This window comes from Calidris pugnax, unplaced genomic scaffold, assembly GCF_001431845.1.
Source record: "Calidris pugnax isolate Ruff unplaced genomic scaffold, ASM143184v1 scaffold63, whole genome shotgun sequence".
NCBI classification, from domain to species: domain Eukaryota; kingdom Metazoa; phylum Chordata; class Aves; order Charadriiformes; family Scolopacidae; genus Calidris; species Calidris pugnax.
The window spans coordinates 7161223-7175897 of NW_015090852.1; the positions used below are offsets into that span (position 1 = coordinate 7161223).

General features: G+C 37.5%; 1 protein-coding gene across 1 annotated transcript in view; it reads right to left on the minus strand.

The window, feature by feature from the left end:
* DENND1B (DENN/MADD domain containing 1B) overlaps positions 1-14675 on the minus strand; it is a 168599-nt gene that overhangs the window by 122408 nt on the left and 31516 nt on the right. The window contains exon 3 of the mRNA XM_014943347.1: positions 3495-3538. Coding sequence (XP_014798833.1) covers positions 3495-3538 — 44 coding nt within the window. The remainder of the gene's footprint in view (positions 1-3494; positions 3539-14675) is intronic.

Here is a 14675-nt window from a genome sequence, read left to right on the forward strand (position 1 = left end):
CTTCTCCTTCCTTGTGCCAACACCGCTCCTTTGCCCAGGAATGGTTCAACCCAATGAAGTTACCGGGAGCTTGAGTGGTTTTATTTCCAGAACAGCTACAAACAGAGGGATCCTGGAGGCTTCTGGACACACCTGACACCAATAGAGATTTGCCACTGACTCCACTGCCGCAAGGAGCCAGCCAGCATCAGCAGATCTCAGTTCTGCTGGGTGACATTAATTTGAAAAAGAAAATTACTACCTCTGCAGAAGAGCTAAAAACTACTGGATTCTTTTTGCCAGATATCGTCGCATTATAATTTTCTCTGTATAGACTTCTGTTTGAAAATGAGCTTGCAGGGCTGAAATTAAACTCTAGTCTAACTAGTCTGAATAAACAAAACAGGAATCTCAAGATTAAAAATATACACGTCTCATCATAAAAACTCCACTGAGCACAAGGGGAGTTTTGAACACATTACAGGAGAGAGCCTGTAGGTATATATTTGAAAATATATTTTAAATAATAAAAAAAAAATATTCCATTAAATGGCTACAACCCCTTCTTCATTCAAATGTGAGCTTGCGAGGACAATCTTGGAAGAGCTATAATGCTCAAATCAGGAATCTTCCTAATTTTGCTTACATTACTCTGAACTTTTTTTAACAATGTCAGACGTGTTTATAGCATTAATGACACTACAAGAGTAAATTTTAACACTCTGATGCCTCAAACGGGTTAGTTATTTCAGCTTTTGGGGTACTTTTTAATAAAGATTTTCTTTGAAATGGCAGTGTGGTTCTTTGTACTTAGAATTCTACCTGGCATGAGTTCATTGTTTAATTGATAGTTTTGAGAGTCACTAAGAAGTGACTCTCACCATTTTAAATAAAAAAATAAAATAAAAAAAAAACAACAAAGCAACACACAAACTTCCTAAGTTATTTCTGGCAAAGAGAAATATTTTTCATTACCCGCCCTAGCAACACACAAACTTCCTGAGTTATTTCTGGCAAAGAGAAATATTTTTCATTACCCGCCCTATTTTTTTTTTTTCTTTTCCCATTCTGTTTTTTTCCCTGATTCCTGCTTATTCTGGCATCTGAAGAATTACCAAACAGAAAATAAGTGGTTTCCCTGCAGTCTTGGCAGGTGAGGAAATCTATACTGAATCTTACAAATTCTTTTGTGGTACCAAAACTATGCCTTAATATTCCCTTTACTTAATGGACTGCGCGTGAGCAAGTGACTATGACAAATCATCAATCTTTTCTTTTTCCTGATCATCTGTAGTTTCTGCATCACATCCAAAACAGAAGGGATGTTTTGCAAAACAAGGCTTTGGAAAGTCAACATTTAAGAAAAAAAAAAACTAACTAAAACCACTGCCCAGCACAAAAGCAAACGGCAGGCCACAAGAATAAGAGACAGGTTTAGAGATGAGTAAGCACTGGAAAGTTCAGGCATACTGAGAGGATGAATGTGAGAAAGAGAAGGAATATATCAAAATAGCTTAGACAAGTTTTCTTTGCATTATGAAAGCAACAAAAAGGTGACATGATAAACTGTAGAAAAATTCAGGAAGAGAGGAAAATATTTTGCCCACTGTTATCACATCACTGTGCAAACAGACAGCCCTTAGATTTTAGGAAAGATGATTCTTTGGGATACATCCAAAAACTAACTCACACATTTTACATTTAAAATAGAAATGACTGAAAAATGGGATGGAGAATATTCCTTTTCTTTTTTTTTTTTTTTTCTTTTTTTTTTTTTTTCTTCTTTATACATCCTCCCCACAAACTTTCATTGAAATTTGCCATGGTAGTTTTAGTGAAACCTCATTTTTTAAAAACATTAAATCTGGTAGATATTCAAGTCTCTGATCCAAACCTACCGAGTTCAACGTGCACACACATACATGTGCACAGACAGCTTCTGCTGATTTCACTTGACTACTTGGCGCAGGGGGTTGCTATAGAAGCTGCTATACATTCTGTGCAAATCCAGTGGTTCTAATAGGAAAATTTCCCTTGCAAGGATGATTAAAACATTTTGTTTTCCAGGAACACAAGTAATTTACCTGAAACACTAGATTTCCTACACTGCTGAGACAATGTGCAGGCGTAGGGTTTTTTTAAAAGCCCAGAGGCAGGGAGCTGCCTGAGGACTGTGTTTTTTATAGATTAGGTATGTCTATTGCATCTTTGTATGATCCCCCTCCAGTCTTCAGCGGGCTTCATCTTCTAATCATTTTTCTACACCAGCTGTTCTTTGAATAACCTTCGACTTATTGAATAAGCTCCCATTTTTCTTCATACATAATTTCTCTTTTTTTTTTTTTTTTCCTTTTTTTCAGATCAAGTCTTTCTTAGGGAAAAGAAAAAGAACAAAACAAACTAGAAAAAAAAAAGAATTTAAATGACAATGAAGATGATCATTCTGCAGCCAGGAAAATTATCAAAACTTGCTGGATGTCTAGCTAAGAATATCTAACAGTACACTTTGCTCATGTACCATTTATCACTATCTTATAAACTGCACAAGTTTCTGACTGATGCTATTCCCTAACCAGACATCCTGCCTTCTACGTTTGTATATTTATTCCTTTCATCATGAATCACCTTATAGCTTTCTTTCTAGAATCTTGTATTTAAAAGAAAAAAAAATAATCAACAATTTATCAAGATCTACTGTACAAAAATATTTCCAGATCATCCATTGTGGTGGTATTACCAATGAAGAATTTGTTTGACTCAGTATTGGTCTAAAAGAAAACATTACCATGGGAGAAACTAATCTGAGAGTTGCTGAAATTATAAAATTTAATAGTTTCATTAAAATTTAATATTAATATATTTAATAAATTAGTCCAGGGAAAATAAATTGCTATCAATACAGTGAAATAATCAATCAGTCCTGTATGTATAAACTTTCCTTTGAGGATTGATTATAGGTAGAAACTAGGATTTTCATGCTTTCAAAATAAGTAAGTTTAGATCATTTTCTCTCACAAAGGTCTGAGAATTATTTATTCTCCAAGCAAATAACTAGAGTATCTCTAAAATGTTATTAAATAAATATATATAATCTTGTGCTGTAAAGGATTAAAGGAACAGGATGCACATTTAAAGGACATACACATACAGCTCTTCAACTTTTTTGTTCTGGTGTTTTTTTGTTAACACAATAACATGAACATTTGGAAAAGTTTTGTTGATAAATTTTCCATATTTTCCAATCCTACAACAGATAAAAATCCAACACTTCCAACAGAAACAGCTTATAAAATACTCCATATCAAAATAAGGTGATAGAGAGAATTAGTATGATACACAGTGCTCTACAACTGCTATTGCATATTCCTGTCACAAACGCATTCTAATCACCAAGCCACCAGTTGGGTGAAGACTTTCTCCCCGCTATCATTAGCATCTGCCTCTCCACAGCTGAATAGGAGAGCTTTTTTATTATTATTCTAACATAAAAAAAAGTTCAATCTCATGTTTCCAACCTGGTCTCCAAAGTCCTCCGGGAACTTCCACAGTACCACTGGATCTGTAAATAATTGACAGACAGCATTAATCAGAGGCAAAGGAACAGAGTATTACAGTCAGAGTACATTAATATTAAAGAGAGGGTCAGCTTAGCGTCAAGCTTTGAGGCAAATGCAAAAATGTATCTAAAAACTAAGGAAGATACTGGATTATTAAAAAGACTTATTTCATATTTATGAAACTATCTGTTTATTGTTTTACATAAGGTAGCAGGTTATAACATACCAGACTATTTTCATATTCTAGTCTTTCTTTTTAACCTTTAAGTACTTCATTTTTTAAGCACGTATTCAATTTTCACATTTTAATTTAATTTAAAAATAAAGTGATATAAAACCTCTCTCCATCCAAGGAAAAAAAAGAAAAAAGATGTAAAATGACAAGAAGGGGAAACCAAAGATCTCTATGCGGTATAGAAAAGTGCCATTTGTGATTTTAAAGATAATACCGATGTAACCAGCACTCTCAAGGAAGAGTTTAGAAGAGTTAGCACGTTTGAATATTTTCTGTTCAGTGCCATTTAAAATCAACTTTCCAATAATATCTTAAAGTTTTCATCAACCCATTATAAACTGTTGATTATCAAAATAATCAGTGTTATTTAGGCTATACATTACTCTACAATTAACATTAATTTGAAGGCATCTAACACAACGACCTGAACCATAACCTTTCAACAAAAACCAAATTATGCTCTCCATCTTCCCAAAGCTTTTAATCTCCTGCGATACAAAACCTTCCCAAGGTGCTGCTGTTAAACTGTATCACAAACACCCATGAAGATTCATAGACACTTCGATACAACAGATTAGCAGCAGCGTGTGCTAAAAGTGAAATTACCTGCATCCTGCAAGGGATGCCCAGGCTGTGCATCCTTCCCATAGAGGGAGAGCTCTCCAAGTTCTGCTTGTGTCCTGGCCAACATCATTCTCGCCACTGACCATGTGGCCGATGACAGCTCTGGGTGCCAGAAGGCACTAAAATGAATGGAGAAACCTGGCCACAAGTGCTGGGGGAAGCTGCCTGATGAGAATTGCAACCTCTTGGCTACCTTAGGAGCTGCTAGGATTCCTGTCTTCTTGAGGAGCCAAGATCTGGGAAATGTATTTGAATTTCCACTTCAGTTTCTAATGCTAGCACTGTCTGATAAATCAGAAACTTCCATCTCATTGCTACGTTTTACATCAGAACCAGAAGGTTCTCCACTTTTAGCCAAGTATGGAGGCTTCTACTCTTCTTCATCCTCCCATGTGTGTTTGCTCCTGCAAATTGAAGCTTTAATGGAAGTGAAATGCTATTGATAGTATCTTCATTCCCAGCTGTTGATTGCAAATCCTACTATTCACCATGCAGCTGCAGCACCCACTCTTGCTGCTGGCCCACTCACAAGGAGCTGGAGACAGAAGGCCATATTCCTCCTTCACCCCAGGCCAGATGCTAAACCAACAGAGGAACACACATTTCAAACGTGTTGCAAAAGTCAACCTGTCAATCAGCTCAACCTAATTTAGGCCTAATTTTCATTTACTTCAAATCTAATCAAGAGTTTAGATAAAAATGTGGCTATTTGACTTTTCTCATTGGACAAGCACATCTTTGCTCCTACAAACATCTAGGGAGGGTTCTGCAGCTATTATTTATGAAAATGCATGCACTTTGCACAATAAATCTTCCTCCATCTAGTATGGGGAGCAAGAACTTTTGGGGGCAGACATGAAACACGAGATAAGATGCTATGTTTATAAAAATAAGAGAGCAAATACAGTTACTTAAACCTTTTTCCCCCCATCTGTTTTGCATGTATTTAAATCACAAACACATCTGTCTAATGACCAGATAAAAGAGGAGTCTGAGTATCTAATTGCTCATACTGTAAGGGATCTCTTATTTTTATTCCAATTGAGAATCATGAAAAAGAAAGTAATAATATATCAACAATGATCTCTGACAAATTCAAGGAGCAGCAAGCGTGGTAGCAGATACCAAAAACTCAGTGTTAAGCAATTCATAAATTACTTGCTAAAAACACTGGAAATTGTGCAGAATCAAAAAAAACCCCAAACTTTAAAAGAGCTTGCAAATCTAAGGCCATATGTCCACAAACATTTCAAGCATAAATTTCATTGCAAACGAGCAAATCCAGTGCACTCTCACTACCAGATGCTTGTTGGTGATCCTGTACCACCATCTCTCTCCTGCCAGTGCAGACTCTCCCATGGCTACACACTTAACTAGATGAGGGAACTGACCAAGATCAAACCAACTGCCCAGGATTTTTCAGGTCAGCATCAACTAGATTGGTTCCCCAAACCCCTTGGGTTTGTGCCAGAAAAAAAGGAAGAAAAAACAGGGAATGGGGAGTTGTGGTGACAAGAAAGCAGGATTGCTTCACCCAGCAGCAACCCAGCATTAAGCATTTGCTAGACCTCATGAAACACAAGCCGGTTACCAGCTGTGTCTAGTTCCGTTTCTTATCACCTATTTCTTGCTCAGAACTTCCCACGTCTTGTCGTACCATTTATAGTTGCTTCTGTTGCAAAACTCTCCAGTTATTGTCTGCAAATAGGTGCAGGACCGTTGTGCAGCCAGGCGGGCTGAGGGAGCATGGCCAGGGAGGAGCAGACTTGGCAAACCCTCTTGGTTGCAATGAAACCAGGCAGATTATTTTGGCAGATGTGAAGTACAGTTACACGAGAAACATTCAGTATATTGAATCTTTAGCAACACAGTAACAAAACACAGTTTTTTAATACTTTGTAAAATGTTTAATCTCTAAACTTCTAAAAGGGAAAGAAATGTAATTTCTTTCTTTGTGGAAGTATAACCACCAGGGTTCAAAAAAGGAAGCAGATTGCAATAGCAAAACCTCCAAGCATAATTTTAAAAGGTCACAATCAGGAGCAAAGTATAATCTCAGAATTAAGCAAAACTTGGCTCTCGGTAACTTGGGGTTTGGTGTCCCTAAACAGGTAATATCTTCACATGTCAGTGATGTGCCAATTTCATAGCCATACCCTTTAACAAGATCAACAGCTCCAATAACTTCATCTGGTGCCCTGATACGCTAACGGATATAAAAACAGCAACTATAATTTAGTGTCCTGCTCAGTTTGCTATCTTCACTTCATATTATTAGGGAGCTCTCGTACTACTTTGGTATCATTTGAAATAACAAAAAGAACTCTAAAGTAAATTCCAGTTTAGTGAGCTACAGGTATAACAACATTTATTTTCATATCATGAAAGGACATTAATATCATGAGAGGATAATTAAATTCATGTGATCTAAACAGGCAGAATAATGCTCTTAATACTTCTTCGTGAAAACAAAAAAGAGCCAACGTTTTAAAAAATATTCCTAACTCAATTCAAGAAAAACATTCAGCGCTACATTCAGCAAAAATTATATGCCTCCAAGACTCATCCAACTGCTTTGAGCTGGGTTTTGCAGTTGTTGTTACTGGCTTTTAGCTGGTTATTTTAGTAGGTACTTGCTATATATTTATTAAGTAAGAAAATCTGATGTGACTTGTGCTTCAAAAATGAAGGTTACTATTACTCTTTCTATGCCTTCACTCTCTGAAACCAAACCCTAACACCTATCAAAAGCCTTGGGATTTTATGATAATTATCTGAGTCAGGGATTGGGCTTTTTTCAAAAGATTATGTTTGTTTCTGCTTTTGGAGCTAGGCTCAAGCAGCATCTGACACATCTTTGTGGCAACTTCTCACAAGTGCTGCAAAGGAAGAAACAAAAGGGTACTGATTTAGAAATAAAAAGAGAAAGTATAATCCGATTCTGCAACTTTATGCACTTTATCTTCAGATTTACAAAGACTGAATTTTCTTTTCCCTGAGGATTACTTTCCAGATACCCCATCTGATCTGGCAATGTTAGGTCAATTTTATGCTGATTTTATGGGTGAGAGGATGAGAATCACTCAGAAATAGCTGTTGCTACAGCCAGCTGAGGAACTACTGAGTTTCTCCTCGACTTCTTATTCTAACAGACTTTTTGGGACAAACGCTTTGCGCCAATTTCAAGTAAATGTAGTAGTAAGAGGAAATCGTTAAGCGTACGCATAAAATAGTTTGTGCACTGCATGTGTAAATAGACACATGCACGTACAAGCACCACTTCTCCCCATGTCTACTCCATGCAGGACAGACACTTCGTACAAAAGCACATCTTAGCACAGCCCCATAATGCTCGAAAATTCCTTTGCTAAATAGCCTACAGCACTGCAAAGTACGTGAGCTTCACACCACTGCGAGGCTGCAGCTCATGAGCACATTGCTAGACATAACTTGTGACATTTGATTTTTTTGACTACTTTTGCATCATTTGTGATCATGCAAGTCTGTCTATACATATCTTAAAACAAAGCTTTTTATAATAAGATTCTGAAAGAACCAGTTATACCCCTCAGGACCACAACCAAAAGCAGATGCAACTCTTGATACAAGTCAGAAGAGAGACAAGCACGGAAAGGTTTTTTTTTGAGGGACCAAAACTTGGAGTAAGGTATACTTGATACAAAAAGAAAAGCAAGTAGGGAGCAACGCATAAACAAAACTAGTCAAAATGTTCCAATCTAGAGCTGCTCCACAAGAAAAACGGTCACAAGTATGATACATACTAAGAGAAGAAAACACACATATCCTCAAGGTAATTCCTCTCCAAAAGTCTATTCGCATAGAGGTAACTTCATAAAGCATGTCAGCTGTATTTTGAAGAAAACCGCTTCCAACACATTTTAACTTATGTAATAAGTCTAAGAAATTATCTCTCATGACAGAGTAAATTACAGAAGTAGGGCATCCAGAACTGTAAAAAAATAAAGAGAAAGCTTCCCGAGTGGTAACTTTCCCAAAAATGCAGTAGTTAAATATACTCTAAAAATACTTTTCTCAATCGTTAAGCTTGCAGATTAAAAATGTCACCCAAAAATACAACAGGATAAACTAATTAGCACACATTGAATTTGGTAATGGAACAGAAATTACAAACACATGCTGAGAAACATCATCTCAGGTAATTCTCTTGATAGCAGCAGAGAATAATTTCAGGCAGAAAATCACAGCTAAGGTAAAATGAAGTGGATTAAGTAGTCCAATATTCTGCCTGGAGAGGAGGAATCTTCATCCCTGTGGGTTTTATGGAGCAGGATAGACAAAAAGACAGCCAAGCAGAGTTGGTCATGTCTTGGGTCAGAGGAATGGACTAGATGACTGCTCAGTATCCCTCCAGCTATATTTTCTCTGATGCTGTAAAGATATTCATTGGAAAAAAGCTGTCAGGGCAGAGGGGAAAGAAGAGACTGGGGCCAGGAGTTACAGGGGTGGGGAAGAAACACAGTGAGGAAAAGGAAGGCAGCAAAGCAAAGCTTATTGCAGACACTTCTTCTTTCTTGTCTGGAACAAAAAAGAAGTTCCACATCATTTTTCTTACATGAACATCAGAATGCAATGATAAAGCTGAAATTATGTATCATTATGTCAGGAAACAGCTCTATAAACACACATTTAAGCAATAAACAGAATTGGTTTTGCTAGAATAAGTAGTTTTCAGCAATAAAAAAAATTAGTTCTCTAAACCAAGTTTATAATACTGCCACTGTTCAAAGGCAAAAATCTGCTACATACTTGAAATAATTGGACAGAAACCCGCAACAGTAATTATAATGATGCTTTTGTATCAGTATAGTATTTTATTACTAGAACAGTGATTCAGAAACAAAATGAGAGATAAACCATAATGTGCAACCCAAGCATTTTCACAGATGAAATCATCTGATGAAAAAAACAGCATTCACATAAAAAAGATTGCTTCTTGCAAAAAAAGACTTCCGTATATCATATTAAAATCCGCTTGTTAACAGTTTCATACATGAAGTGCCAGAGGTGCAGCAGGAACGGGAGGCATTGCTGTCAGGAAGATCTGAGCGAGACAGTGGTCTTCAGCTCCCAGGTTTGGGGGATCAAAGTGGAGCACCCACCAGCAGCTGGAGGAAGAGCAAGATGCCGTGGAAAAGCAGGGGGAAGAAAGGAGTTACAGTATTTTCCAAGCATCAGTAATCAAAAGAAAGAACAAGGACAAAAAAAAAATTGAAGCAACTTCATAAAAAAAGTGAAACTAAGGAACACTCACTAACTTCTCTGGCACTTAAAACCTGTCAGATTAAAGACAATATGCAAATGAGGGTGCCACTGTAGAAAATACTTGAAAGTATACTTTTATGCAAATCATGTAGTCCATGTATTTTTTTCCTCATCAAAGGAATACTGAAACTTCTATGCGACCATTAAGTCTGTTCTTACTCTAACTATTCCACAGAAAGCTCACTGCAGAATGCAACCGCATTTTTAGTCTTCTCATAAAAGCAAAAGAAAACATACTTACAAAACTATATCAAATGACTTCTTTACTCACACACTGCCCACTAACATGCCTTCCTAAATTGCCACCACAGTTTCAAAAAGTTGATACTTCAGCAAATAATAAACAAACACAAGGCAAAAAAATGCTTCACAGAAACAGGTATGTCCCCCTGGAAAGCTGACTACTTCCAGCCAAAGATGGGTAATACTGAGTGCTTACACTGTTAAGAGTGAAACACTGACACTTTACAACCGGGTAATACTGAGTGCTTGACCACTGACAATGTTAAGAGTGAAACACTGACACTTTACAACCACGTCAGTTACAAATAATGTCATGAGCTTCAGGAATTGCATTTGCCAGCTTTTCCTGCTATATATTAATACACTGAGATTTTCCTGGGTCTCCAGGTGCTTATGCAGTAACCTCAGCAGCACATTGGAGCAAGATGCTGAACCTGGACCCACCTTTCAAAATAAGCCACAGCGTGGCCATGACACAAGACCCCCGTATCTCCTTCTCTGCCCCACACCAGTGAGTAGGCTCTGCCTCGACCGCAACTGATTTCAAAGCTTATACCCCCACTCCGAAAAATTATTTTGGCCGTGAAGGTTCTTCACCCTCACTCGTATTGGAGGAGATATTTGGAAAGTATGACTTTTAACTTTTCTCATATAAACTGAAGTGCGAACGAAATGACAACAGTGTCAACAAACACACAATGCTGCCCTTTAGAAAAGGGAAAATGGAAAATAAAATTTTAGCAGCCTGCCTCAGTGACAGTCACAGTAGCTGTCATCTGTAAGCCTTCATGGTTGCACGTTTGCAAAACACAAATGTGATTTTTATATCAGTCACTTTTCAGTCAGGTTCAGAAACATAATTACAAAGACTGACTCCACACAGGTAGGATGAAAATATTTTCCTCCTGAAAATAAGCTTTTCCTAAGGAAACTGCTTTTACCTGTAGTTGAACATAAGCTGTGCAGGCTTTCAAATGAGCTGAAAACAGTATCATAGCTTAAAATAATTTCTGTAGGACTTATACTTTAAAAATGCCCCAAATCACAAGTAACTAAATTACCCACGGACTTACCAAGTAGCTCAGAATTTAATTGAATCTTTTCACAGAAATGTAACTTAATAAATGGTTTCCCACCATGTTTATGAAAATTCAGAATTTTGTTTCTAATACATGGGAAAACAAAGACACAGTCCACAACTGTAAGAGTCACTCTATCTTTAAACATAAAACCACACACACTACATTTTTCTTTTCTCCACACAAACACAAATTGCATTTGAAGTCAGTGGGTTCAAGTCGCTACTCACAGCTTTACAACGTCACGGCAACTACACACCTTTTACACGGAGGTCAGCACTGCCCGCCAAAGCATTCACAGCTCACAGTCTGTATTGTGTGAATCTGACACGTGCACATCACACGGTAAAGCCACTCAATAGATTTACCGGTTGCAAAGTTTACCAAGTATTTTGACTTTTAACATATATGGTAGCGGATCCTCAAAGTACGCAGAAAATTGAGAATGTGAAAACAGTGTGCAAATACTGAACTCTAATCACATGCAAGGCTCAGCCTGCCACACTGTAGAGATGTGGGGCTTTGTCTGATGACACTATAGTCTTTGGACCTGACAGTTCCTCTGATTTTTCCAATTTCCCTGCCTGTAATGCGCTCAAACTAGGCAGTAAGTGCTTTTCTCCTTTCATGAGTAAGTAGATGGTTGAAACTTCCAGCCACAACTTGCCATCTTCAGAGCTGCAGGTCAATCCCTTTTTGCCCAAGAATTTGTTACGACTGAAGGACAGAGCAGTAAGTCATTTCAGCTAACTAGACACAGAAAGAAAGGGTCCTTTTGGCTGCAATGCTATTAGCCATGCTTCAGGATAAAACCTTAATCAGGGTGAGAGTTCATTGCACAGATAGTGCACAGATAAAATGAATATGTTCAGCCTTCACTTGGCCTCTTCACAAGATAAGCAAGAGTTTCTTTTACCTGCTAACTCTTTAGAATGAGCTTGTAAAGTGAGGCAACAATTGCACACCTTTTTGAGCTGCGGTGTTATTTTTAATTTTCCTACTTTTAACTTGTAATCGTGAGTGAATTACAATTCATGAAAATGAGGATCTAAGAACTAAGGTAGCAAAAGAACCAGCAAGCGAGCACCATAGATGCTTTAAGTCACTGCTGATGTTTAAGGAAGGTTTAAAAAGTAAAATACTCCTGCCTTCACCGGGTGTCTTGTTAAAAGATGTTTCATTGCAGTGATCTAATGAAATGAACAAGAACGTGTGAAAAAGAATGAATGTAACTGTACATTACAAAAACATAGTTTCAATTTCTCCATGCTTTCATTCTCCCATTACAATAAATGTTGTCTATATGAAATTTAAACCTTTCACATTTTGCTTACTGGCTGTGGAAGGAAGAGATGGAAGTAGAACAGCACTAACAACCGGGATCTGGCCTGGCCATTTCCTACTCTTCAGAGCACCTAGAGCACCACAACCAAAACACATCTGACTACGAAAGCTTTAACTATATCAGACAACATTTCATAATTTTATATACATATCAATCTGCTACAAATTAAATTAAAACAATCATAAATATTCTCAGTTACACAAAGCTCTAAAACTGTAACAATCACATTGATTAGCCATAACGTAAATATATAATTTGCTGTATGTGTAAACAGTTCACAGATTTTAAGTAATTAAAATATTTTTTTAAAATATGTATTTTCTAGCCTATTCTGATTCAGTGTTCATTTTATCTTTGTTGTTCATGATACATTAAACCAGAATAAAGATGAAGGAGCACTGATCAATAAGCACAAATCTTTTTTGCTTTTGCTTTCCATCTTATACCAAATCCATTTTAATACCATTGGGGGGAAAAAATAAACTCATCAGTCACCTGATGGAGTAATTCAAAACTTAACCAAACAGGGCTAATGGGTGAGAATTGAATTGAAAACACCTTGACAAAGAAAGCAATTTCTTTTTTTCGCACTCTTCAGAAGCTGTGGGTGATCACTGTAATCGAACCATCAACAGCGAGGGGCCATCTGTCCCAAGGGCCCTCCATGTGAGCAAGAATCAACGCAAAAAATCTTATAGGCTGGCCCACATGCATTCAGCCCCAATTTGCCTATGACAGGCAGCATGCAGCTGAAAATCAATGTTTTGACGTTTTTCACATACCGATCCTTAAAAGTCAACGCTAAACTTTTGATAAGAACAAAACACAAGAGTAGGTTAAGAGGTTGCTTACAGCAAGATCAGTGTTACTCCAACAGCTAATAAACCTCTAATCAGCTGGGATTCTCAGTCTATCATGAAGCACTCGTGTTTCAGTATCCAATAGCCATGGTCAGGACAAAGAGTATATGACACAACCTTTACAGTAACATTGATGTAAGTTACAAGTCCCCACTAGTATATAGTCTGTGCAGCCACTGAAAATATTCTAGTCATTCACCAAACCGTTTATACAGGATCCCCAAACCTTGGGTATTTTCCATAGAAAATAAAGAAAACGTTAAGAAAGGGTCTCCCAGAAGTTTCCAAGTCAGTGACCACACACAATGTACGATGAGAGCAAGGGGCTCAGGCTGACCCAGCAAAGGCACTGTGGCTTCGGCACCTGAAATCCGAGGGAACAGAGACCCCTCTGATCCCCACCAAGGACCTCCCAGGACAGGAGCACACTTCATGGCACATCTCTCCCAGGGATGCTCTCAAACTGGGCACTTTTCTCTTGCCAAGCCTTTCAAAGGGGAATGACGCACACAGAAGAATTCATTTCTTTGGTGTTTTCCCACTGGAAAATATATTAATCTTTTAGTAAAAAAAACCTCTGATATAGCTGCACATCTCTGCACTTCTCTCTCTAACTTCAAAGTTCTGAACAGTCAAAAAGTGGTTATAGAGGGCAGCAAGAAAAAAAATTTATATTCTTTTTTGTTAAGCTTCCTTAACAGTATTCATCCCTCTTCACTTCAGCAGAGCTAGAACACAGGCCCAGCCAGAAGCACAAAACACCAGGAATTAGCAGACACATGCTCTGATTTTCAGTCCTGCCAGCTACCTGCTGCACAACCTCAATTAAGTCATTCCAGGTCTCCAAATATCACGATATCCTGAAAAATATTCTTTTTCATTCAGAAGAACATTGATTCGCATAAATAAAAGGACACTTCCATGCAAGCCCAGGGTTAGCTATTTTAAAGCACAAACCATATACGTAGGACAGGTAAAAGCAAGTTGAAGACTCTTCTTGCAGGTGTTTACAATTGCCAGAGTGGGGTCAGTAAAACAGGGGATGTAAACAGCATCCCAGGATACATAAACTGGCTGAAACTACAATGGCATTGTTTCTTGCTGCCTTGGAGGCAGGAGATCTGAGTTCCAGTCTCTACAGGTTACTAATCCCAAAGCACATTCAATAACCAGGAAACTCTCCAGGATATTTCTTGGTATCACATACTTCTTTGATAGAAGAATTAACATTTCTCTAATGATTTCTAAAGTACTATTTATTCAGAATAGTAAAGTAGGAGGGTGATGTAGATGCACAATTTCAATTTACATCCAACTACAAATTAACTGTGATGTGTTTAGAGTACAAATCTATTTTATCTTATGAAACCTCAATGCCTGATGTCTGCTTCACCCCCTGGAATCTCAAATAAGTCATGCACAAAATAGTGAAAATTAATTTAACAGTAT